The sequence below is a fragment of the Falco peregrinus genome, chromosome 10 (genome assembly GCF_023634155.1).
Source record: "Falco peregrinus isolate bFalPer1 chromosome 10, bFalPer1.pri, whole genome shotgun sequence".
Classification (NCBI taxonomy): domain Eukaryota; kingdom Metazoa; phylum Chordata; class Aves; order Falconiformes; family Falconidae; genus Falco; species Falco peregrinus.
This window is the reverse complement of record NC_073730.1, coordinates 26,437,621-26,460,253: the sequence shown is the minus strand read 5'-3', so window position 1 is coordinate 26,460,253 and position 22,633 is coordinate 26,437,621. Positions and strand designations below refer to the sequence as shown.

The 22,633-nt window shown below is 39.6% G+C and overlaps 1 protein-coding gene across 3 annotated transcripts in view; it reads left to right on the top strand.

The window, feature by feature from the left end:
• SPATA6 (spermatogenesis associated 6) overlaps positions 1-20,090 on the top strand; it is a 45,656-nt gene extending 25,566 nt beyond the window's left edge. For all 3 annotated transcript variants that reach the window (XM_055815251.1, XM_055815250.1, XM_055815249.1), the window contains 3 exons: positions 6,262-6,361; positions 10,107-10,195; positions 13,983-20,090. In XM_055815251.1, coding sequence (XP_055671226.1) covers positions 6,262-6,361; positions 10,107-10,195; positions 13,983-14,163 — 370 coding nt within the window. In that variant the 3' untranslated portion in view covers positions 14,164-20,090. The remainder of the gene's footprint in view (positions 1-6,261; positions 6,362-10,106; positions 10,196-13,982) is intronic.
• The last annotated feature ends 2,543 nt before the right edge of the window (positions 20,091-22,633 follow it).

The following is a 22,633-nucleotide window of genomic DNA, read 5'->3' as shown; positions in this document are numbered from 1 at the left end:
ATAAAGAAAAGGAGAAATAGTTAGATGGATTCTGTAAGGTAATGACAGAAGTCCTCTGAATGGAGCTATGTGCTGGCACAAAAGAAATTCTTTGCTCAAGAGACTACAGCAATCATAGAGGATTTGACCATTGCTGTTATGATGAGAGGCAAAGCTACTGCTCCTTTATTTGGGATGAAATGGTTCCTTTTCCTACTCTGGAATGGCAGGCTTTTGCTTTTGTTTCCAGAGTGAGGTGCAGCTCAATATCTTCTTTTATGTTCTTCTGGTTATATTGCTGATATGTGATCTTACCTACTACAAAATTTAACAAAAACCTAAGTTCTGCTTGAAGACAGAGGTTAACTGTCTGGATCAGATACCCTTCGTAATATTCCTCTGTTGTTTCACTGCCATCTTTTCATATTATCTTTTTCCAAGTACGAGGGAAATGGCAGCATGAAGTTAGATATTACTAATGATAGATCTAAAGAAATACTAGATCCTGCAGGAAGTCCTTGAAAATTCCAGTTATCAGAAGCTTTGGCTTCAGTGATCTTGAAATGTGTCACCCCAGGATCTTGAGTATTATTTTTGTTGCCTAGCAAAATCCAGACACAGGTAGTTCAGCTAATATTTTAGAGTGACATGCATCCTTAAGACAGGGTTTACTTCTGTGAGAGTGTATGTTTAAGTTCTGAGAACTTTCTACTACAGAGTAGAACACTAAAAAATTTAGCAGACTTTTTTTAAAAAAAGCTTGCTCTAGGGAGAGGCTGCAACTAGATTTCCTATCTTATTTCAAACCACATAAAAATAATTTCTCTATTTTGGGGGAATTTATTTGGTAGTCAGATTGTTCTTGAATCTTGTGGGTTTATGAGTCTCACCTCTTGGGGAAGTTTACATATTTTGCATTCTTTAAGTTAATTTCTGGAATCAGTGCTTGAAGGTCAGTTATTTCATACTATATTCTGCAAAACTGAGCAGTACCTAAGCCTTGTTTCAAATTTTTGACCAACATCTTTACGATTTGTCATCTTCATTGGTTTATTTTGCTGCAGTGGTAAGTAAATTTGAAAATGATTGCTGTTTAAGCTGGCTTAAGTGTATAAATTAATACATTCAGAAAAGATGGGAGCTAATGGAAAAGCTTCCAAAGAGAGTAAGGAGGTGCAGCCCATTTATGACATACTCATGATTTAGTACCAAAACAACTTTGACCTTTTTGGGGCAACTCTCCAGCTGGAGTATTGGCCTTCCTTGAAATCTCAGAAACAGTCTGCCACTTAGGTTTCACTTTTTACATGAAGATGATGTGTCTTTCCACAGTTTTAAGGGCTAGATATGAAATTTGGGAGGGAGAAGAAAGCATTTATTAATTTAAAAGCCCAGCACTGAATGTATCTCCAGTGCTTCAAAGCCTAACTGTAAACAGGGCTTTTGAAAGTAAGAGAAACTGTATAGAAAGGATGAGAAATTTCTACTTTTTTTTGACTTCTTCCTGAAAAGGGAGAGCAAATGGGTACAGAGCTAAGCTGTCAGCTTCTGCTTCCAAATATTTAGGCTTCTGTGCTTTGATTTAAGGCCTTGTCTGTGTGTAATTGTTTCTGCTTCATAGTAGTATCCTGGCATTGTGAAAGCAGCCTACTTCCTTTACCTTACATATTGTGAGAATGTAAAGATTTGTATGTTGGTATATTTTCACTAAAATTCTGGAACTGATCTGTACTAATAGAGTGTCTAAAACACCTTTGTGGGGCAACTACACTAAGGTTCATAGCTGTCAGTCATTTTAAGAAAAATCAAAACAAAATTGCATCCTTTACTAAGTAGACCAGTGAAACTCCTGAGCATAGCTCAGCCTTTCTGTTATGCCTCCATACAGATCAGCATACAATGAGAATCAAGTTCATCATACTGAATTACCACTTTGTGTCCTCTTAAATGAGAATAAAGCAACTTCTCCACTTACTGTGAACACTGTATAAATGCCTACTTGGATATAAAATGTGAGGATTTTTTTTCTATTTCAGAATTAAATATATTTGATTTTCTTGAGCATCTCTCTTGTTCCATATACAAGTTCTTGCAGTGTTTGGTTTTTTCAGATTATACTAAGCTTTAAGAGTTCTCTCTCCCTCTTCCCCCCAGTTACAGTAGTGTTCTCTCCAATTCTGAGTCTGGTACTACAGGACTTATTGGTTTCTGTCCTCTGATAGTTTGTCCTTGTACGTGGTTTTGCTCAGCATGAAGTCTGTGCCTTTGAAGCTGATGAATTCTTCATGGATGCCACATGCACAGAGCTGTTCACAAGGCTGGGAGGTGTGATGGTGGGGGAAGGGGTCACGATAGGCATTGCAAATATTCTGCAGTAGGCTTATGCATTAATTCTGCTGATATGAAATGTATTAGTATCTCCTGCTGAAATGTGATATTAACATTTTTGCTATGTGCAAGTGGATGATTGGATTGTATGACATTTGAAAATTCCTATTTATTACAGCTCTCAAGTTCGCAAGCTGCTGTTTGACTAGAGTACATGGGTGGATGTATCCTGTTTGTATTTCTAATGGAGTATTTCATCCTAATGGATAAAATTATACATGAAAATAACTTTAATCTTTAGCACAAAGACTGTCTGCTTGGCTGCATGTTTTGGTTGGGTGTTGTTGGGGTTTTTTTGTATCAAGGTAGATGTTGTCTGTCTGACCTTAAAAAAAAATCCTTATCTCATAAAAGAAAATAAATGCCTTTAGTCACATTACAAGGGAAAATGGTTCTGTTTCCTTGATCAGACTCGACACAACATCTTTGAAATTAATCTTGAGAAGTTCTCTGATTGATCTGGCTTTTTCTAGGTCACTGAGCTATATTTCCAAAGTGTTTATACAATCTATTGGAATCAATAAACAATTTAAACTGATGTAACTGCAGAATGTTTGCAAGTCCCAGGGAAAATTGAAAGTATGACAAAGAATACAGCTGTAGAAGTTTATTTCGTTTATCAGGACAAACAGTCATTGAAATGAAATTACTTTCCTTTCAACATTGCAATATGATAGTGACACCTTAATCACATAAATAAGTAGCTAGTCATTTTAGAAACTCGTTATTGGTGATTTTGGGCAAATAGCATCCCTTTATTTATACTCAAAGAAGCTGTGCTATAAGGCCTGTTTTATGAGATATTTCCAATAGAAGAGTTAGAATATCATAAAAAGGTTTCACTTCAGATTATGGTTGTTACATTTTGGGCATGATTTTATTTTAGTTTGAGTTGTGGTTGGTGTAAATATTAACATTGTGACTTTAAATGTGGGTTAGACTTATAGTTATTACTAAAATTAGACAGTAACAATAACAGAAAAGGAAATTAAGAAGAAGCTGATACTATTTTCAGTCATACATCAGGTTTTGATATTTTTTTTCTCCTCCCTTTTTTTTTTTTATTTTTGGGGGGGCGGTAAAGCAAGTTTGGGCTGTGTGAGTGGCTAACGTTTCTTATACCACAGCGCGCACTAGTGGATTGATCGGTAAAATCACCTGAAGAAAGAAATTTAATAGTTCTTGAATTAAGTACTTAAATCTTCTTCTTCTTGCAGACATAGCCATGTATTTTCTAAACGAATTCAATAACAAGCCGGGTTTTCTTTTTTCTGAAAGTAAATACATTTATCTCCAAGGATATTTGTAAATTTAAGATTAATAACAATGATCTGAAATCTTACATATGAATTTCATAAAATTTATTTCCCAAGGGCAATGTATTCCAGCTTCTCAGTGCCAGGAACCTGGATGTTGGAAGAACAGCAGATGCTGTATAAATAAGAGAAAATGCCATGACTTCATGTGTCTATCTTTTATTTGTCAAATGGGAAATGACTCACTCTTACTGCACCTAGGATGCAGATTTTTAAACAGGTATTTTGGGGGTTCTTCAATATTAGCAAATGTTTATAAATGCTAATTGGAAGCCATAAAGTAATAGTACCACTTTCCTTTACCTCTCTTCTTCAAAGGAAAAAAGAAAAAAATCATTGGTTGTTTGTTGTCATTATTGGTTTTGTGTTTTGAAAAAAACAACGAACAAAAAAACCCACTAGTGATGGAGCACATGCATTGTAACGCAGTAAATCAAACTGGTTTGACTCTGTTAGGGAAATGAATGTTCCTGCCTGCTTAAGAGACTTACTCCTGTTTCTTTTAAAGCAATGCTTTCCTCCCCTAACAAAATTCAGAAACCATTTTGCTTTCTTTTAGAAAAAGTTAGGTGAGATCTTTTAGTGCAATAGCTTGTTAGATTCTAGTATGCAAAAGAATTGAACAGTATGGTTGCCATACGTGCTGTGGGGTTTGAAATTAATTCTAAATGTTCGGGATGCTAATACAAATGTTACAGCCAGCTTTGTGAAAATTCTTGCCTGTAATGATTCAAACATGAACAATGTTAATTACATTAGAAATATGAACAATACATTGTCCTATAGAACATACAATTCATCCTTCCAATATTGTGTCATTTATTGGCACCCTCTCTTGCAGAAAAACAGAAGCATTCGGAGATAGACTGATTTAAGAAAACTCATAAATGGGCTGAAAATATTGGGTCTGTTTACAACAGAGAGATATATGTTGGAAAGATAAGCAATAATAAGTGAGTCCAAATAAGCTGGTCAGATACAAGAAAACAGAAGAAGGTTACTCAGAAGCAAGTAACTGGTCACTTCCTACTTACATTTCTGTCTCTCTCTGGTAGTAAAGGGAATGGTGCAAAAGACTGCAAAGAGCCCCCTGCCCTGCCTGTAACCTTCAAGGCACTTTCCATTTTCAGAATCCTGCTTCCATTAGTTTTAATGTTGCTAAGTTTCTTGTTTTGAACTGTAAGCTTTCATATGTACTTGGTTTGTCCCTTTTTGGAAGGAGCTGTATGGTTCTTTAGCTATATTGAAATTTCTGGAAGTTTGATGTAGGTAAACTAAGCCAGGCACAGTCAGATTGGGGATTTCAGACTGATAGACTGGATAACACAGGGAATGGGATAAATTGGAGAGAAGAGGGCAGAAGGGCTTGCAGTCGCAGTCACACAAACCCGTCCAGAGCCCACTGTAGAATCTCAGAGTCATGGTGTTTATATACTGCATCAAATTTGTGAAGCCAACTGTCAAAGCATGTTGCTGTTTCTTGTGTTCCTAATCTACCCAGAGTATGGCAGCCCAGTGCTGCTGCTGGCTGTAGTTCCGTCAGCTCAAACTGCAGCGGTGTGGCTTGCCAGCTCACAGCTTGCCTGGTGACCCGCGTTCATATTAGCATGATACCACGTCATGAGTTTTTATTTTCTTGGTGCAAAATCAGGTTCTCAGGGGTTAGGAAACATGGAAATGAAGATGCACAATCTTGATTTGGTGCCCTGTTTCTGTCCACTGTGATAAGATTGTGTAAGTAAACGTTTCATAACTTTACCACAGTAAATCTTTACTTATGTTGATCTCCTTTTTTTTTTTTTTTTTTTTTTTTAAACACATTTTTGAGTGTACTAACGTGGCTGGTTTGTAAATGATTAAGTGATCCTATTCCTAAAATCTTACTTGCCTCCCTTAACAGTCTGAGAATAACTATTCAGATGAAATTTCTGCTAGCTCCTGCCTTGCTGAGGATGATGGGTTTGGGGTTTTTTTCAGTAAAGTGGAAAAAAATGTGCTGCAAAACATAAAAGGGTAAAATCCAAAAGTAGCTGTTAGTTTTAAGTCACTAGCTACCTTGCTTTTAATGTTAAAAACCAACTCAAAATGCAGTTCCATCTTGTGAAATAAAGATTGGGAATTCGCAGTTTTTAATTCCATGGTCTTTTGAATTTGCATGCATTGGGGTTATCTGTTGATTTATTCCAGTGAAAAGAATTTCATGTGTGTAATACTTCCTTTAAAAAGAGGAAAACAAAACCTGATTACTGGGAATACAATAGCTGTATAGCTTTCCTATTTTGTAGGGACAGTACAAACATTATGGGAATATTACTCACATTACAAAATCATCAACAGTTTCTATGTTTTGCATCTTCTGTTGGTATTGTGGGTGCATACCATTTATACTGCTTGTAAATGTTTCTTTACTTGTACCCCAGAGGAGAAGAAGAATCAAATCTGAACATTGTTTATGTTCCAAATAGAGGGAAGTAACGTATGCTTCATAATTAAAAAAAAATAATCTGAGTCAAAAACATGTTTGAGCTTTTCAAAAAGAAAGTATTTCTTCTGTTTGTTTTTCCTCTTCCTCTTGCAGATTTAGCTCTGGTTGGCCTTCATCAGCAAATGGAGATGAGATCCATAAAAGAGTGAAAAATATTTTAAGGACGCACAGTGCTAGACAGCGCCTAATATTCGTAAGTTTGACTTCAGACTCAATCCTTTCTTTTCTCCAAGATGGCTGAGGAAGAGAACTGTGCCTAAAGTCTTGGATTTATTATAATGTCCTTTGAGGCAGCCTTGATTGTAGAAATGTGGATTCAGCGTGTAAGCTGAACTGTTTCACCCTGATTGCAGTAGGATCTTTATGTGTAGCCTTTACAGACAGCTGGTATAGGTAACCCTCTCGCAGGTTATTGAGGACAATTAAGTTTCTTTTTATATCTGGTTTTCCATTTCCAGTTTAAGCAAAAAATATGTTACAGATCTGTAGAACATCAGGGCTTAACATGTGCAGCTGCACATCAGCAGCTGCTTGTGTCCAGCTGTTGTTAGAGCTAATATTATTCTTCAGATGTGTGCTTTTTCCCCTTAGTTACCTGGCTTTCAATGAGCAGAGCTCTTTATCGAATGAGATTATGCCCAGGATCAGAGTATTTTGTCCTTGAGTCTGATGGAATTTTGAAGTGTGATTTTAGACAGATAAAAATTTTTGTTATTGTGATTTTGAGAAACCTGGTTGTGGCACAGGATCTCCCTGGCCAAAGCATTGTACCAGCTGAACAAGGTTGTTCATCTGCAAAGGACTTAGGGTCTTAACTGTGAGCTGAGGTAAAAGAAAGGTAAGATAAAAGGGTGTAAGAATGAGAGGCAAGATTAAGATTAGGAGCTTGGATGAAATTATTTTTGTCTGGCAATCTAACACAGATGTTACTGTTTAGTTAGAAGAGACACGAGTCTCTCAGAATGGAGGAGGACATCCTTTTTGCTTCAGTTTCCTCTCTTAGAAAAAGGAGTGTTGACAGAAGGCTGCTTTTTGAATGTCACTGCAATTTTAACTTAGAGCTGTCCACCTTTCCCCTCTGACGTGGTTTACTGTGTCAGTGGGAAGCGTGATAGAGAGTGAGAGCCCTAGCCTCCGCGCCTCGACTTCAGCACAGAAATGACAGGCGTAGCACTAGTATGCTGGCACGCGGGCCGTGCTGGCTGGGATGGGATGACTCCACTGACTACATAAAACCACTGCAGGGGGCTGGGGCAGAAGTGAAGGTTGTTCTCTCAGTCAGCTGCTGCAAGATGTACTGAAGAACATCTGCCTTAGCTCTGAAGTCTCTGGTTATTTACTTATTTTCCCACATTTAGCCATCTGGGCAGCTCCTTGCGTTGCCTGCATGCTCTCTTAATCTGATTATTTTTTCATTTGTGTTCAATCTTCATTTTTAGCTTAGTTGTGCTTTTTGTTTTAAACTCTGAAAAACCTTTTCTTGTGCATGCTAAGACTGTTTGATCTAGTTCATGCTGTACCTCCCTGAGTTTTTATATGAATGTTATGATCTTGTGAGCTGCTGCCTTTCAAATAGAAGATGCCCATCACATTTTTATGTGTTTCAGCCACCCCAAAATAGGTACAAATCATGTAAAATGCTTCTCTGTTGTTTCAGTGAACTTAACAAATGGGATTTCATGATGGTCCAGCACTTACACATAATGAAAGTTTGCGCAGCCTGAACTATCTCCAGTGGTCCTTGACTACTTTCCCTAAACAGTGGACCGTGATTTTATGATAAGACTTACTGGTTTGTTAGGAGAGCTGGATGGCTATTACACAGTCTCTCCATACAACCATAAAGACTATTAAATATCATAATGAGTAAAGGAGAATTTGATCATTTTCTTCCTGTTTACATATTTTACTTGTATAATATAAAACATTCTACTCTATAATGACTTACACATAAGCTGGTATTCCCTTCTTCCTGCAATATTGCACAAATTCACACAAAACTGCAAAGCATGGTGTTAGATTCTTGAAGCATGGTACTTTCTGTTGGCTTTCCGTTAGCACACCTTGTCACTTCCAGTATTGGACACTTGCTGAATACTCACATGCATTAATAATCAGAGGTGATGCCTTTCTGTTTCCTCTCCTGTTGGAAAGCCTCATGTTTCTGCCTTAAAAAATCCAGATATCAGGTATTAGGTAAGATGTTTGAGTATTTAATTACCTGCCTGGTCAGAACAATGCTGGAAAAGGACCATTTTTCTCACTCCATTTCCTTCCACTGAGCAAAAGGAGTGGGAGGATGTTACAGAGAAGTCTCACGGTGTTTGATAATTGCACACAGCTAACTTGTGAAAGCTGTGCTAACACCAGCTGACCTGCTTAAAAAAAAAAAATTGAGTCTGCTTGCAGTGAGTACTGTAAAATACACCAGGACTGGTTGTTCTTCCCGAAATGGCCCAAAATTTAGGCTGCGTTGCTACAGAGTGGATGGATGAGGTACATGGCTCATCTTGAAAGTGAGGCAATAGTAAGGCAAGTGCACTGGCAATGTGGTGAGTAGATTTTGGCTCTAGTCTGGATCCTCTTCCAAACTTCGAAAGGTTAAAAATTATCTCTTACTCTGTTTCATTCTGAAGAGCCTCATGCTCAATAATTATTCCCAGAAGCATCCAGCTGTGTTTTCCAAAATTCTCTTTCCATAGTGCTCTGTAAAAATGGTGTGACTGGAGCTCTGCTGCAGATTCCTTAGGGTGTCCACCGTAACTTTCTGCTGTGACATTCTGACAGTATTGTAATGTTTCCATCTTTTTTTTTTTTTTTGCTTTCCAGAACATAATTTGCCTCTAGCAAATGCTGCAGAGTTTTATTTACCACTGTACCCCATTTCCTCTTGAGTGCTTTGTAGTCTGTGACTGCTGAAGGAAGAGAGTTTTCCTGTTTACAAACACAGTTATTACCTTGTATTTCACCACAATAAATTGTGTTAGGTTTTTCCTCATCCATATGCCTGCCGTTCAGCTTGCTCTGCATCTTATTGCCATCTACCAGTATATTTATTGTCTTTCTCCCAGTTTTCTGTTACCAGCAAGTGTGATTATTTTTACTGCCGTCTTTTTTTCCAGTTGATTTTCCAGGTGATTTTGTTTACTAATCCTTACAGCAGTTGGCTTCTGCTGAAAGCATCACTTAGTGTCACCTCTTAAGTAGTGTCTTTGCTCTTCAGAGTAGAGTGAACGTGGTTGTGTGTAGTGGAATTTCTACTATTCTGTCTCAGGTGAGCAACTGGCTCCCTTCGGATGAGCTGTTTTCTGTCTTACTTACCTAAGAGGGCAAATATGGGTTAATTGATGCCTAGATAGCATTTGAAAGGTAAGACTGCTTTCTACAACTCCACTGAAGGGTCATAAATTGTATCGTAGGCATTTTTTAAAGTGGGGTAAGTATGTTCTCAGCCCTGTATATGGAATCGAAGTATTCAGATGTGTAGAATGCTTCTGCCTGGTGAAATACATTAAATAGATAATGGTAGCTCATTATAAAAGCTAATAAATAATAAGTTTTAGGTTCTCTTTCCCCTTTTCTACAAGAAACAGAAGTAAAGCAGTGAGCAGTAGGTTTCATAACATTTTGCCAATGTGTTTGTTGGGGATTATCGAAGCTTGTGCTGTCTGCATAGTTCTCTAGATCTACACTGTCTAGAAATTCTTTCCAGCTTATTACCTGAAAATTATTAGCTGAATTGTACTGAACTTAATTAAAATTCTTCATAAATGGCATTTGGCTCATTACACTTTGTCTGTTTTTCCCCCAAGAAATGTAAGTACTTTAATAGTCTTCTACTAAATGGAAAGAATGCATTTTTGAACTGAGATCATTGTAATCAGAAACCAAGGTAATGAGAATTTGATTTCTGGTTTGTTTTTTGGGTTTTTTTTTAGGATGAGAGTAACTCGTCAAAAGGAGACTTGACTAAGACAAGAGAATCTTCACATAAAGCACCCTTATCCATGAGGGAACTGCAGAGCAGGTATGGAGTTTTTGTCTGACCAAGACAGAACAGTCATACTCATAATATCGCCCTTTAAATTTAGCTAAAAAATTCTCTTCCTACTTTGATCTATGTAATATATTGCACGGGGGAAAGGCTTCTGTAGGAGTTCATCCTACCGAGCTTTTTCACCTGAAAGCAAAATACAGTTAACTATAATTACGCCTTTCATACTGTTCGGCACTGTGTCAATATAGTCTTCATAAAACACTGATTTTGGAACTAGACTTGGTCATCAATGTGATCCTTGGGCAGTAGGTTTGGGATTTTATCAAGCAGAGAGCAAATTCACTTTAAAAATAACCAAATGGTTATTCTTCCTTAAAACTATAGGAATGCAATAATACATCGAAGTTTTAGTAATATGGTTTGGGGCTGTTTTGTTGGTTTATTCTTTTTTTACAAAACCTATATTTGGAAGAGACAAGCATCTTCAAAAAAACCAGCAAATATATATAGTATTGTTTAGTAATTCAGCATGCCATATTTCAGAAGACATCTTGAAAACCTGGATTACGAAGGTTAATTATTCTGTGTACTCACATATATGACTAGGGCTTCATATTTTACTTTAGACACCAATTGAGTTGATTTTGACAACTTCTGTAATAGAAGTTAACAACATTGATGTTCTCTATGTATGCACACAGTATTTTGTACATTTGGGGCACTAGTTTGAGGGAAGATGCTAAGTAATGTAAAACATCTTTTGGGGTTGTGTGGCTTTTCTGTTCTTAATATAAAGAGAGAGGTTCTAGAACTGTATTGCTAAATTTGAAAAGTCTTAACATTAAGAAGAAGAGGTTTTATTTTGATAATTAAATGTGATGCGGTATTTTGTTACAAAGGCTTCCCAAACCAGCACTGCATACCACTGAAAGCAGGGTAATTCAATATGCATATCATAGTGAACTTCTACTTGCAATTAGTAAGCTCTAAAAAGTTCATTTATGACTTGTTGGCTTTTTTTTAAATTCCTGTAATTTGTTGCAAGGGATCTAGTAAGTCGGATTTGCACATGTATGTGAAGTTGCTGCTGCAGTTGTTAGTATTTCTATACCCATGCTCGCTCCTGCTTTCTGCGTGTAGCCTTTTTGGTCCTTTATCCTTTGTTCTGACAGCTGCTGCAATTAAATTGTGTAGGATGTGTTTGTGAGAGAGAAAGTGTAAGTTTTTGTTTTGAGGCAGCTTTGGGACTTTGAGATTGATGCTGAAACTGCAGACCATGAAAAAAGAAAAAACAAACCCTAATACTACAGAATCATGAAGCGATGGGATATGAAATGTGGCACTCAGGTTGGGGAAGGACTGCTCCTTGGGTTTAGAGGCCAGCAGCTGTAGGCCCATTCACGGAAGGGCAAGACATAAAAGGACTCAAGGACAGTCTGATTGCTGAGTGTTTGCCACAGTGCTCATAAACAGGACACAAGGACAGAGACAGAGTTCATCGAAGGACATGGTACTGTCGACCAAATGTTGGCAGTAAAGTACACAGATGATTGAAAACCACTGGGAGTAAGGAAAAGGGCCGTGTTTTGTGAAATATTTAGTATATGATTCACTCAGAAAAGAACTTCTGGGACTCTTAAAGGAGATGTATGAGGGAACAAAAGCATATGACAGGTATTTCAGAGCAGGGAGTTGCGTGCAGAAATCCTGCTGTTAATATGATTTGTGAGTGTAATTCCCAGATTGCTTAGCTCAGGTTGTCAGCTGGTTTCCAGTTGAGACATGAGAGGGACTGTTCGTTCCCTGGCTTGGCTGTATCTTTGTCCACACCAGTGCTAAGTATCTCATGTGCAAGGGCTGGCTAGTGGAAATACAGACACACACCCCTCCAAAAAGAGAAGGGAAAATAAAGCTTGTGTCTTTTATTTTAAGTCTTTGTCGGTACCAGAATAAGGAACTTGTAAAAGTTACTGCTGTTTTCTGAGTCTTTCCTTTACTGCAGTTAAAGTGGTTGGATTTTGAGTGTCTCTGTGTAGATTAAGCTTTTAGTAGAAGAAAAGGCAAGCACAGGGCTGACTGCAGGAAATGGATTCCAAGGAGAAGAGTGTCAGAGCTGTTTGTTCTATAGTTACAAGTGCCACTTCTAGTGCTGTGCCTCTTTGTTGGCCTGAGAATTCTCCATCAGAAATGAAGTAACACAAACTGCAGAAAAGAGGAGGTAAAACTTCAGCTGTTGATGGGTCGCCAGGGTATTGACTTGTCTACATTTAACACAGGCCTGTATAACTTTCCTATTGATTTTGCTGTTTGGTAGGTTGGTTTCTTTGTGTCCAGACTGTGAAGCACAGTTCACTCTCTCCAGGATGATAAACAGGTTTAAATTTGCTTCGTGCTGTTGGCTGACTTTGAATGTTGAAGCTCTTTTGAAAAAGTGTGAAAGTGGCCTTCCTCCCTTTTTGATACTGGAGCCACATAGAGATTTTGTTGTTGGTTTGTGCGGTAAAGGTTGGCATCACCTTAATGTTTGAATGTAAGAAGTCTAAAAGCAAAAACTATTCCTTCTTTTGTTTTCCATGGGACAGTGGAAGCTCAGAAATGTGAATTTAGAAAACTGATCATGCATGTTCCTCTTATTCCATCACCATTTTCCATTCTTAAAGTGAAAACCTTGTGTCTTGATGCAGCTAACACGTATATTTCTGATTCCTTTGACATAAGGTTTCTTTCATTTTGTTACAGGTGTTTACTGATATTGAGGACAAAGTTTTAAGTACTGTTTGATCATAGTAGATTAATAAATGATATATATATAAGAAAATATAAAGCTTCCCTGTGAAATGCAATCTGTTTCCGAAGTGGGGTTGGTCACTGTAAGCTTCGCATTTCCAGTTTGATTTCCCAGGCTGAGAATGCTCAAGAAAGGCTAAAGATAACTCAGTCCTAATTTTTAAGTGTCTGAAGTGCCTAAATCTCTGAGCAGATAGAGGTGAAAAATGTCACCTCAGCAGTCCATTTTTGCTTATGGTTTTTGAGCTACTAGTTTCATGCTTTAATAAATTAATATGGCTCATTTCATTATATGACACAAGCCTTTGTTTTGAAAGTTTCAAGAGAAGGCGAATAGTCATGAAGTTTAGAAATACATACTTCAGATTTGTCAGTGTTTTGTAGTGATTTTCAGAGAATAGATTTCACTTCATAGATCTAGGAATAATTTCTCAAACCAACTGAAATATGAGACTGTATTTGTGTTTAGTATTAAAACAGTGACACAGAAGATGGGGTGGGGAAGGAACACTCAATTGCCACTATATCATAATGTATTTGGTAGAATACTTAATCCAAGATGCTTCCGATAGAGCACTTTACAGCTGCAACCACAGTAATTTAATATACCTCTGATAGATTGCCTTCATATTGAAATAGCTGCTTGTGGTTACGTTTTAACCTTCAAAGGACACAAAAATCCTTTTTTTCCTTGTCCAAAGGACACAAAAATGTTGCTCTTGCATAGGCTTAGTGCCTAGTCACACTGCTTATCAAAATATAGCAAAATTACTGCATGCTCTTGGAAAATTAATTTTTTCTATTTGGGAGGTATTATCAAGTGCACTCAGGTTAAGTGGGGGAGAATTCGTGTGAACGAATGACGTGGGGCTCCCATTTCTTAGAAGTAGCTGCAGTGTAGTTTTTGTTTCAATTAGCGAAAGGTAATCTGTGTTTAGCAGCTCTACATTTGGATTTCTGCTGGTTTTGTGCTTCTGATTCCCCTTCCTTATCTTGATTTGATTGTTATTTCTTTTCTTTCTTTTGACAGTTTACCAGTGCAGCAGAACACTACTGGGCACTTGGATAATGGTGAATATTGGTCTAGTCGTGCAGCTGTATACAAAGGGAAGCCTCACAGAGTGATCTTTGAAGAAAGTCTTGAGAAAATCTACAGAAACATGTACCAAAAAGCTTCTGGCACTGTTTCAGGCCAAAACCCACACTCCTGATAGCAATTGACCTGGAAATGCACAGTACACAGTGTTCATATTTGTAATGAAAACTATTTTTATGTAACCAGTGTTTGTACTGTATTTTTAAGGTACAGTTATGGTTGGGCAGGGTTTTGGAGAAATGGGGGTTTGTCCTGGGTTGCCAAAAGGAAACTCTTAACATTCCCCCTTTTCCCCACCCCACAAAAAAACACCAAAACCAACCAAACAAAAAAACCCAACCAAACAAAAAAAACCACAAACAAAAACAAAACCAAAAAACCAACAGCAACTAACTCCTCTGGTTCAGCAAGAGGGTGTTGCTCCTTTGAGACTATGAAAATATAGTCTTTTGAAGACTAGTAGGTCTGCTGGACATTCCTGTCTGACGTTAGACTCAGGTTTCAGCTGCAGCCAATTCTTACTAAATAATTAAAGCTATTTAGTAACTTAGAATTGGTTGAAGAAGCAATATGTCCTAGTGTTCAGAGCGGGGGTGTAAAGAGGAAGGTGAATGTGAGTGTTGATTTAAAAGTGTCCCATCTGGGACAAAGGGAATTGTTTTCTAGAAAATTGCCTTTGGATTGTTTATTTTTGAGAAGGGCAGAAACTGATACTGACCTATAGATGTGCTTTCAAAGTAGTTTCAAGCACCTTTAGTCACAATTTTTCTAATACTGTCAAATTTTAAAAGAAACCCACCCAGCCCAGCAGCCTTTGTATCGGAAGAAAGGTTATCTTCACACACTGTGCATTTGAATGTTTCCAGGTTCTCTTGAATGCAGTCATGACATTTGCCAATACACTTGTAATTTTAAAAAATATGAATAAGAAAAGAGTGTGGAGGGGGAAAGACTGGAGCTAGTCAGCAAGCTCCTCATATACCCTGTACAGGCCTTCTGAAGTTCCTGCATCACAATCCCACCTAATTTGGAGCCTGTCCTTCCCAGTCTGCTGGGATCCTGTTGGCAGAAACCGCATCGCTTTTGCTAAAGGCCACCAAATGTTCATCAGCAGTTCGATGCTTTCCCTGGGGATGGAACCTTTTCAGCCTTGCATTGAGCAGATCCCACATTAGCAGACCAGGGCAAATTGCCCATCTATTGAAAAACGGAATGTTTTAAAAGGGCAAGAGTGTCCATCTCTTGCTTCCTTTCAGAATGGGGGGAAAAAGCAAATGCCTGTTCTGGCTCCTTCCCTGACTGAGCGAGCAGATTCAGTTACACCAGTGCCATTTTACCTGTTATGGTTGGATAAAGGATAAAGCCAGCAGTACAGATGGCAGAACATATGACTGTAACCTGCCAGCATGCCTAGATAAACAAAAAGTTGGTCTACTCTGCCTTCCATCCTTTAATGCTGAGACAACATAATTGATTTGAGAAAGCAGTTGGTGAGCAATTATGCTAGTGGGAAAGCACGTTGAAAGGCTGTGTGCTTCTGTTTCAGGAAAGGGGGCTCTCGGAGGAAGTGTCTTGCATATAGACATTTCTATTCCTTGTAACTGTGAAACCAGTTGAAGTGGATTAACACTGATAACTTCCTGTCCCTGATGCCACTTAGCACATTAGTGCTTTCAAAGGGCATTAGTTGCACAAGCCTTATGCTGTGGGTAAGTGTTGAGTCACTCTGTGAAGTAGTAGTACACTATTTTTGCAGAAGTGAAAAGTAAAATTTACCCAAGCTTTGCCGCTGAAGGGCCATGGAGTATTGTGCTACTAGGACCTGGTATTCATTCATTAGCCTGCGTCTGTGACCCCATATTGGTCCGTAAAGGAATCGTTTCCTTTTCCTTTCTGTTCGGGAAAGTGGATGTATTCAAATGGATCCTAAACAGGCAGGGCACGTTCTGAGACAGACTTTCCAAGCTTTTGGTTTAAAATGAATCTACTGCAATCTGAAGGTTGGTGCAGTTTCCTGTGTGTGTTTGAGCCATAAGATTTAGTGTTCTTCTTATGGTATCCCACAGCTTTCATTCAGTATTCTCTGTGTTTTCCCTCACCAGCGTCATAGCGTAGTAAAAGTTACGGTCTTCTGAAGGCTGGCTGCTCCCCTTTGGTCTAATCTGGTTCTGTGACATAGAGATACTGTTCAATTTTTCTCTCCCCAGCAATCCAGGAGATCTTAGTCCCTGTTTGTTCGATGCATAGGAAGGCTGAATGCTGAGGCTTTGGGGATTTTTGAATGGATGAGTAAGGACACAAGTTGCCATGACTTCCAGACGCAGAGGGGATGAGGAAGGTTGGAGGCCCCTGTGAAAAAGCAGGGTAATGTTTTCGGGTGGTCTAGAGGAGTGGCTGGGGTATAGCTGTTTAATTCCCCTAGCTAATGGTAGTATGGCAACCTTCAGGTTTTCATCAAAGATTAAAAATTTTTCATCAAAGGTGAAAACCGGACGGGAGGAAAAAAAAGTGTCATCTATTGAATTTTGACTGGTATGAATATTCTCAGTGTAGCTTTCGTATGCAGCCTAACAAGAAATGAAGCACAGTCTCTGTGTCTTTGGCCCTGCTCCAGCTGCAAGGGGAGACAGTGTGTATAATGTCTTCCTGAATCAGCTGCTGTAGGATATGTTTTTCTCTTGGGTCAGAGTCATTCCACAGCTTATATGCTGTGATAACAGGAAAGAGTGTTCTCATCCAAGCACTGTGCTAGAAATCTGGTTTGGTTAAGGGAAAACTTTTCTCTGAAATTGGAGTTAAGACCCAAATTGCTCTGATCTGTCCATAAAATCTGCAAGCCACTTTATTATTTTCCGGAGAATTTGGCCCCTTCCCTGTTTGCTCAGCTAGCCCTCTCTTAATATGCATGCAAGCTCAAGTGCACTGAGCGCTGCTGCTCCTTTGCTACTGCAGTATCTGATAAGTGTGGGTTCAGGCAGTGAACCAACATAGTAATAAACTGTAATTGTTTGGTGCACCTTGCCTTCTAATACAATTTAAATCCCTTCTATCAAATGCAAATTTCTAGGTTTCTGAGTGACGCTTTAAATAGCATTTTCTGTGCTCACTCCTTATCTTTTGCCATCCACAAAGTGGTCTGTTAGTGACAGTGGGATGGTATAATTCCACCCCCGTCATTTTACCTCCGAAAGGAAATCTGCCTACTCAAATCTAGAAATAATGGGCCAGATTGAGTGAATTAGTGTTTTTCTGTAGTCTGTCTCCTTGTCATGCCCTCCCCAAGTTGCTACAACCATGAGTATTCTCACCAAATCCTAGTCAGCATCCAGTGTTGCTTGTAGCGTGCAATCAGTGCAATATTTTAATCACTTTCATTTTAATAGGTCGGAATCTGCTTGCTATTTGCGCCCTTCTCACATTCCTACAAATAACTTGGTATAGTTTAGGATCTTGGGGTGGCTTTAGACAAGCTATCTGCCGGTGCTCAGTAGAAATGCACATCCTTTGTTGAGTAGTAGTGGCTTTGGAAATAGACCTGTTGTGGATTAAAGGCAAAAATGTCAAACTCTGTAATGATTTGCCTTATCTAAGACTTCAGCCAGAGGAAGGGAAGCTTAAATTGGTCCACTGGGGACAAGAGGCATAGGGATGGCTGGAGTGATGGGGTCAGGCAGGGGCAGCTTTGTAAGATGGATGGATGGCAGTGTTTATACTCCAAATCTGGGCAGCTTGGAAGACAATGAGGGTGTTCTTTAGATTGTGCATCACATGTTTGAATTTTACTGTTACTTTGGAGGCTACCAAAGTGGTGAAGGGAGAAAGAAATCTACCTGTAGGTGTTGGGAATCTATTTTTTGGGTAAAATAAGAGAACATTCAGCTCTCCTCAGTATTAAATAGTCTTTTCCAGACTCCCTCTCATTGTTAGCTCAGCTGTAAAATGGGGAGTTTGTGCTCTGTTGAAGCTTAATTAAATGACTGTGAAGTGCTTTGGGATCCTGAGGTGAACGTTACAGAAATTATTTTGTGGAAGCCTGGGTGAAAAGTCCCATCTCATCTCCAGGTTAGTAAAAGGCTTTATTTTAATTTTCCCAGGTTTATTATGTTTTAATCAGACAATTATTAAGCAAGTCTTAATCTTATCAAGATAGAAATCTATTAAATCTAAGAGATGGCTGAAAAAGATAATGAACTGCTTTACTACATGTGCTTTTAGAAGCTAATCTTTACAGTTGCTATCCTACTCTGCTTCTGTCTCCTGCATGATCCGGGTTCATCAGACTCATGCAGATTGCTCTCATAATTATTTTTTTTTAATACAGATATTTTTTTTGCCATCCTGATGTCTTAGTGCTGTCTGCTATATGCACTAATGAGCACCACTAACATCTATCGCATCACTTGTTCTTCTTTCCCAAGAGCGAGGGGTGCAATGGTGTGTGCAACTCAACAGTGGAAAAGTTTGTGTGGCGTGCCAAAGGTCTGTTTGAAAAAGTCAGTTGGAAGGAATCGCTGCTTGTTCAGTCCGTGTGCAAGGAATAGCTTATTATATAATTCTGCTTTTCCTGATTTTTAAGCTTGAAAGTGTTTTCTGAAACATTGAACTATGCAACAGAATTCTTACCCTTTTAGCAGCGGTCACTTAACTGCGTCAGTCTTGTAATGTGGAATTTCTGGGTCATAGGAAAGCCTACCGTGATGTTAGTTACTTCAGTGGTTATGGAGTGATCCATGTCAGAGTGCTGGGAGTATCTCCAGAGATTCGTGTAGTAGTCAAGGAATTTGGGGAAACTTTCAAATCAATGAAACTTAGCTTCTTGGTTCCAGTGAAAACGACTGAAGCTGAGAGGAGACAGCACTTCTGTGGGTGGTCCTCACGAGCTACCGCACTGACAGAAGCGGTGTCTGGTGTAGGTGGTGGTGTCTGGTAGCAGCAGATAACTGGTCTTTGCCTAATTCCTCTCAGTTTCAACAGATAAACCAGTGTTGTGAGAAGTGATCGGGAACCCCTGACAGTTTACTGTGTAACAGAAAGAGGAATATTAATCACAAGCCCCATTGGTTGCATTGAATTCCATGGAGAAAGCAGTAGAGACCAAGACATCATCAACCCAAGCCCTTAAAGGCTGAGGCTGTAGCTCCTTTTGTTACAGTGTTGGCTTGCCGAAGACGAGCAGTTTGTGCCCCGTTTGTCTTCAGTGAGAAATTCTCTGAAGTGCGGTGGCGATTTGGCTGGCTGGCAACAGAAAGGCCCTGTAATGGGTCTCTGCGGGATCTGTGTGGAGGTGGTGCTTCTCCTTGGTGCCTGGTGCCATTCAGTTCCCGGGGATTGCTTCTGACCTAGCTGAGAGCTCTCTGCAGCCTGAGAAGTGGTGACCTGAGCCTGCTTCTGGCCTCTTCAGGGAAAGGAGTTTGCTGTTGCGAAGCACCATCCCTCTTGGTTTGTAAGAATTTACTGATCCTGAGGAGGCAGCACAAAACTTCTGTTCTGTGGTCAGGCATTTGCATAACCCTGTGGGGCTGACGCCGCTGAAGGAACAGAGCTTTGCACCAGCTGGGAGGCTGGAGAGCAGCGGTGACTGTGAGCGGTTTGATGCGTGGCACGCCACGAATTATGCATTTCTATACCATTACTTATCAGTGTATAAAATAACCGGTGAAGCTTATAAGTAACAAAAGCACCATGTACGTCACTGAACGGTGGTGAATTCTAATGCTTCTATTTGCATTGTTACACTGACTTGAATTTTTGAATGTTTAGCGGATTGTGTTGTTACTAAAACTATAGTTGAACTATTTCATTCAGTACTCCAGTAGTAAACATTTGCTAAAAGGTTGCTTTGTCTGCCTCCTTGTTTTCACCACAGTCATCTAGTGTTTACGTACATTTTAGCCTCTGTGCCATTTTTGAAGGCTTTATTTGTCTCATTTACGGTTTTGGTTTGGATAATACTTAAATATGAAATCCATCTGGGAAACATATTGTATATTCACGTTGAGGGGTAAAACCAGTTTTTAATTAAAATTTTATACAGCACTTGTATTTCACTTTGTCCTGTTTTATTATGAAACACTTCAATCTTCTTCCTAAAACACATATGTCTTGTGCGTTTCAAGATGTTCCTTGTTGCTCATGCAGAACCAGTTTCTGAGCTCTGTCAGCAGAGCGCCATATGTTCTGGGGTTCATTTAGCTTCTCTGGCGTTTGTGTAGGCAGCATATTGGATGTAACGCAGCTAAGCTCTGCTCCATTCTTTTCTTTGTAAACTTGTCAAGAGATGAAAAAAGCAGGGAGAAGAAAACACTGAATAATACTTGAGTGATTTGAATTATCAATAGGTTCTGGTAACTTGGCCAATCAAAATTGAGGTTTCTCTTGTACTTGAGGATTTTCCTTAATTACGATTTATGCATAACCCATACAGTGATGCATCCCTTGGTGCTCCCCAGTTATTACACCCAAAACAAGTGCTGAAGATTGAGATATAACCCAAGCCATTTGGAAATGACAGGCATTAAATGCTCTTAATTTTGCGTTGATCTACTATTGCGTTTTTTGGTTTGGTTTTTTTGTTTGTTTGTTTGGGTTTTTTTAATAGGTGATGGGCATGTTAAGGGATTGTACTCCTCTTTGTTGTCTTCTGGCTTTGTAGAAAGTAACTCTCCATTGTTTGAAGCTGGTACTGAAAAGCAGCATCTCAAGACTGATGGTGCCCTCCTGTTTAAAAAAAAAAAAAAGTAATTTTCCGTTACAAATCCGCTCTGGTTTCCATTCCCTGCCCCCCATAATCTTGGCCATGAGCCAATAGGTACCATCAGCCTTTAGTGTACTCTCGGTATGTAGCAGCACAGCCCTGACTGTTTATTGATAGTAGCCGTATATTGTCAGGTACTGATCTGGTCTGACGAAAGCGTTTTAGATCCGTCTCAGTGACCGTGACAGAGGACCAAAGTATTGCTGGGATTCTGTAGCTAGAGCTCAGAAACAGAAGAAAAGGAAAAGAAGGAACCAGAAACTGGTTTAAAAGGAGTGCATATTGAACTGGTTTAAAAGGAGTGCATATTGAACTGGTTTAAAAGGAGTGCATATTGAACTGGTTTAAAAGGAGTGCATATTGAACTGGTTCCCCTTTGCTGAGGGATGAGGCCGGAGGGAGAGGGCTTGATACGAGTGTGGGGAGGAGCAGGGAGGGAAATGTCTGCGGTTCTGACCTCAGGTGGGTCAGAAATAACCAGCTGGAGTGACATGAGTGTAAACCTGGCTGAAGTGACAGGCAGCTCAGCTCCTGGGACTCTATTTACACATGTTTGAAACAAACAAAGAAAGATGTGTTTGTTCCCCAGGAAAATCTGTTTACTTGGCATTCAGCTCATGTAAAAGCTGGAACTTCTTTTCATGGAAGACATAGAAACAAAGCAACGGACATTTCTGCTTTGATGTGAGGCTGAAGCTGAGATTTGATTTTGAAATATGAAAGTAAACTGAAACTACCTCCAATTTAAAGGTGTGGGGGGTTTAATGACCTTAAAAGTTTTGAGAAGATTTTTTCCCCTCTCCTTAGGGACCAGAAGAAATTATAACAGTAATCTTACTTATAGCTGTAAGTCTATGGAGACAGTGGCTGCAGGTTAATGAAAAATTGACACTGCTACTTCCCTGTGCTTCCAGCAGAATTTTTTTTCTTCAAACTGATGAGAACTATTGCACTGCATGAGCTGGTTATGAGTCTCACATATTAAATTGAATGCTGCTTTTCTGGAAGCTACGGGAGCAAGTCACCAGCTGAACGTTTTGAACAACGTTCCTTTTTTGAACAAATCAGCAGAAATTACGGGTTTCTTAAAATGGCTACCCTGCTCCTTGTCCTCGTCCTCCCCCCCCCAGAAATAAAACTTGCTGTGTTAGACTAAACCAGCAAGTGGGCGGAGGAATTGTCCCCAGTGATCTCCATCCCAGCACCGAGGCTGGAGTGCAGTCAACCCAGCCAGTAGCCGTGTAGTAGGGAAACCACACCGCAGAGCAGTAACTGAGCGCTGCAAGTGCAGTTGCTGTTACGTTTTGCACACACGTGTGTACTGCTACACGCCGTTGTGCCCAGCCCTTGTGTGGCACTGGGACTCCTCAGGGAACACCCTGCGGCTCACAGGGCCGTGGGCAAATGTCCTCCCCAGGGGCGTTTCTGCAGCGGTGTTTGGGGACAGCTTGTTCCTCGTTCCTGGGAATCGTGCACTGAAATGGCACGAACTCAGCAGTGCCGGCTGACTTTGGTTTGTACTCTGACAACTTAATGTCTGTTGTCCTTGGCGGGGTGGTGCCGTCTGGTCTTGCTTGGACAGCTTATCTGTAATATCGCACTGCATGGTATTTCAGGTTTTGCTTATGAAATCTTGGGCTGTGCTCGAATGGCACAGTGACACCTTGATGCCAGCCTTGACCAGACGGCACATGCTTAGATAACACACGCACATGCCCCACCCCACCCCCCTCCATGTACCGTGATGGAGATGGGTACGCAGAGGTGCTGGAAGTCACGTTTGAGGTAAGTGGAGGGAAGGCGTGAAGGTGGCTTCTTGTACTATATGGGA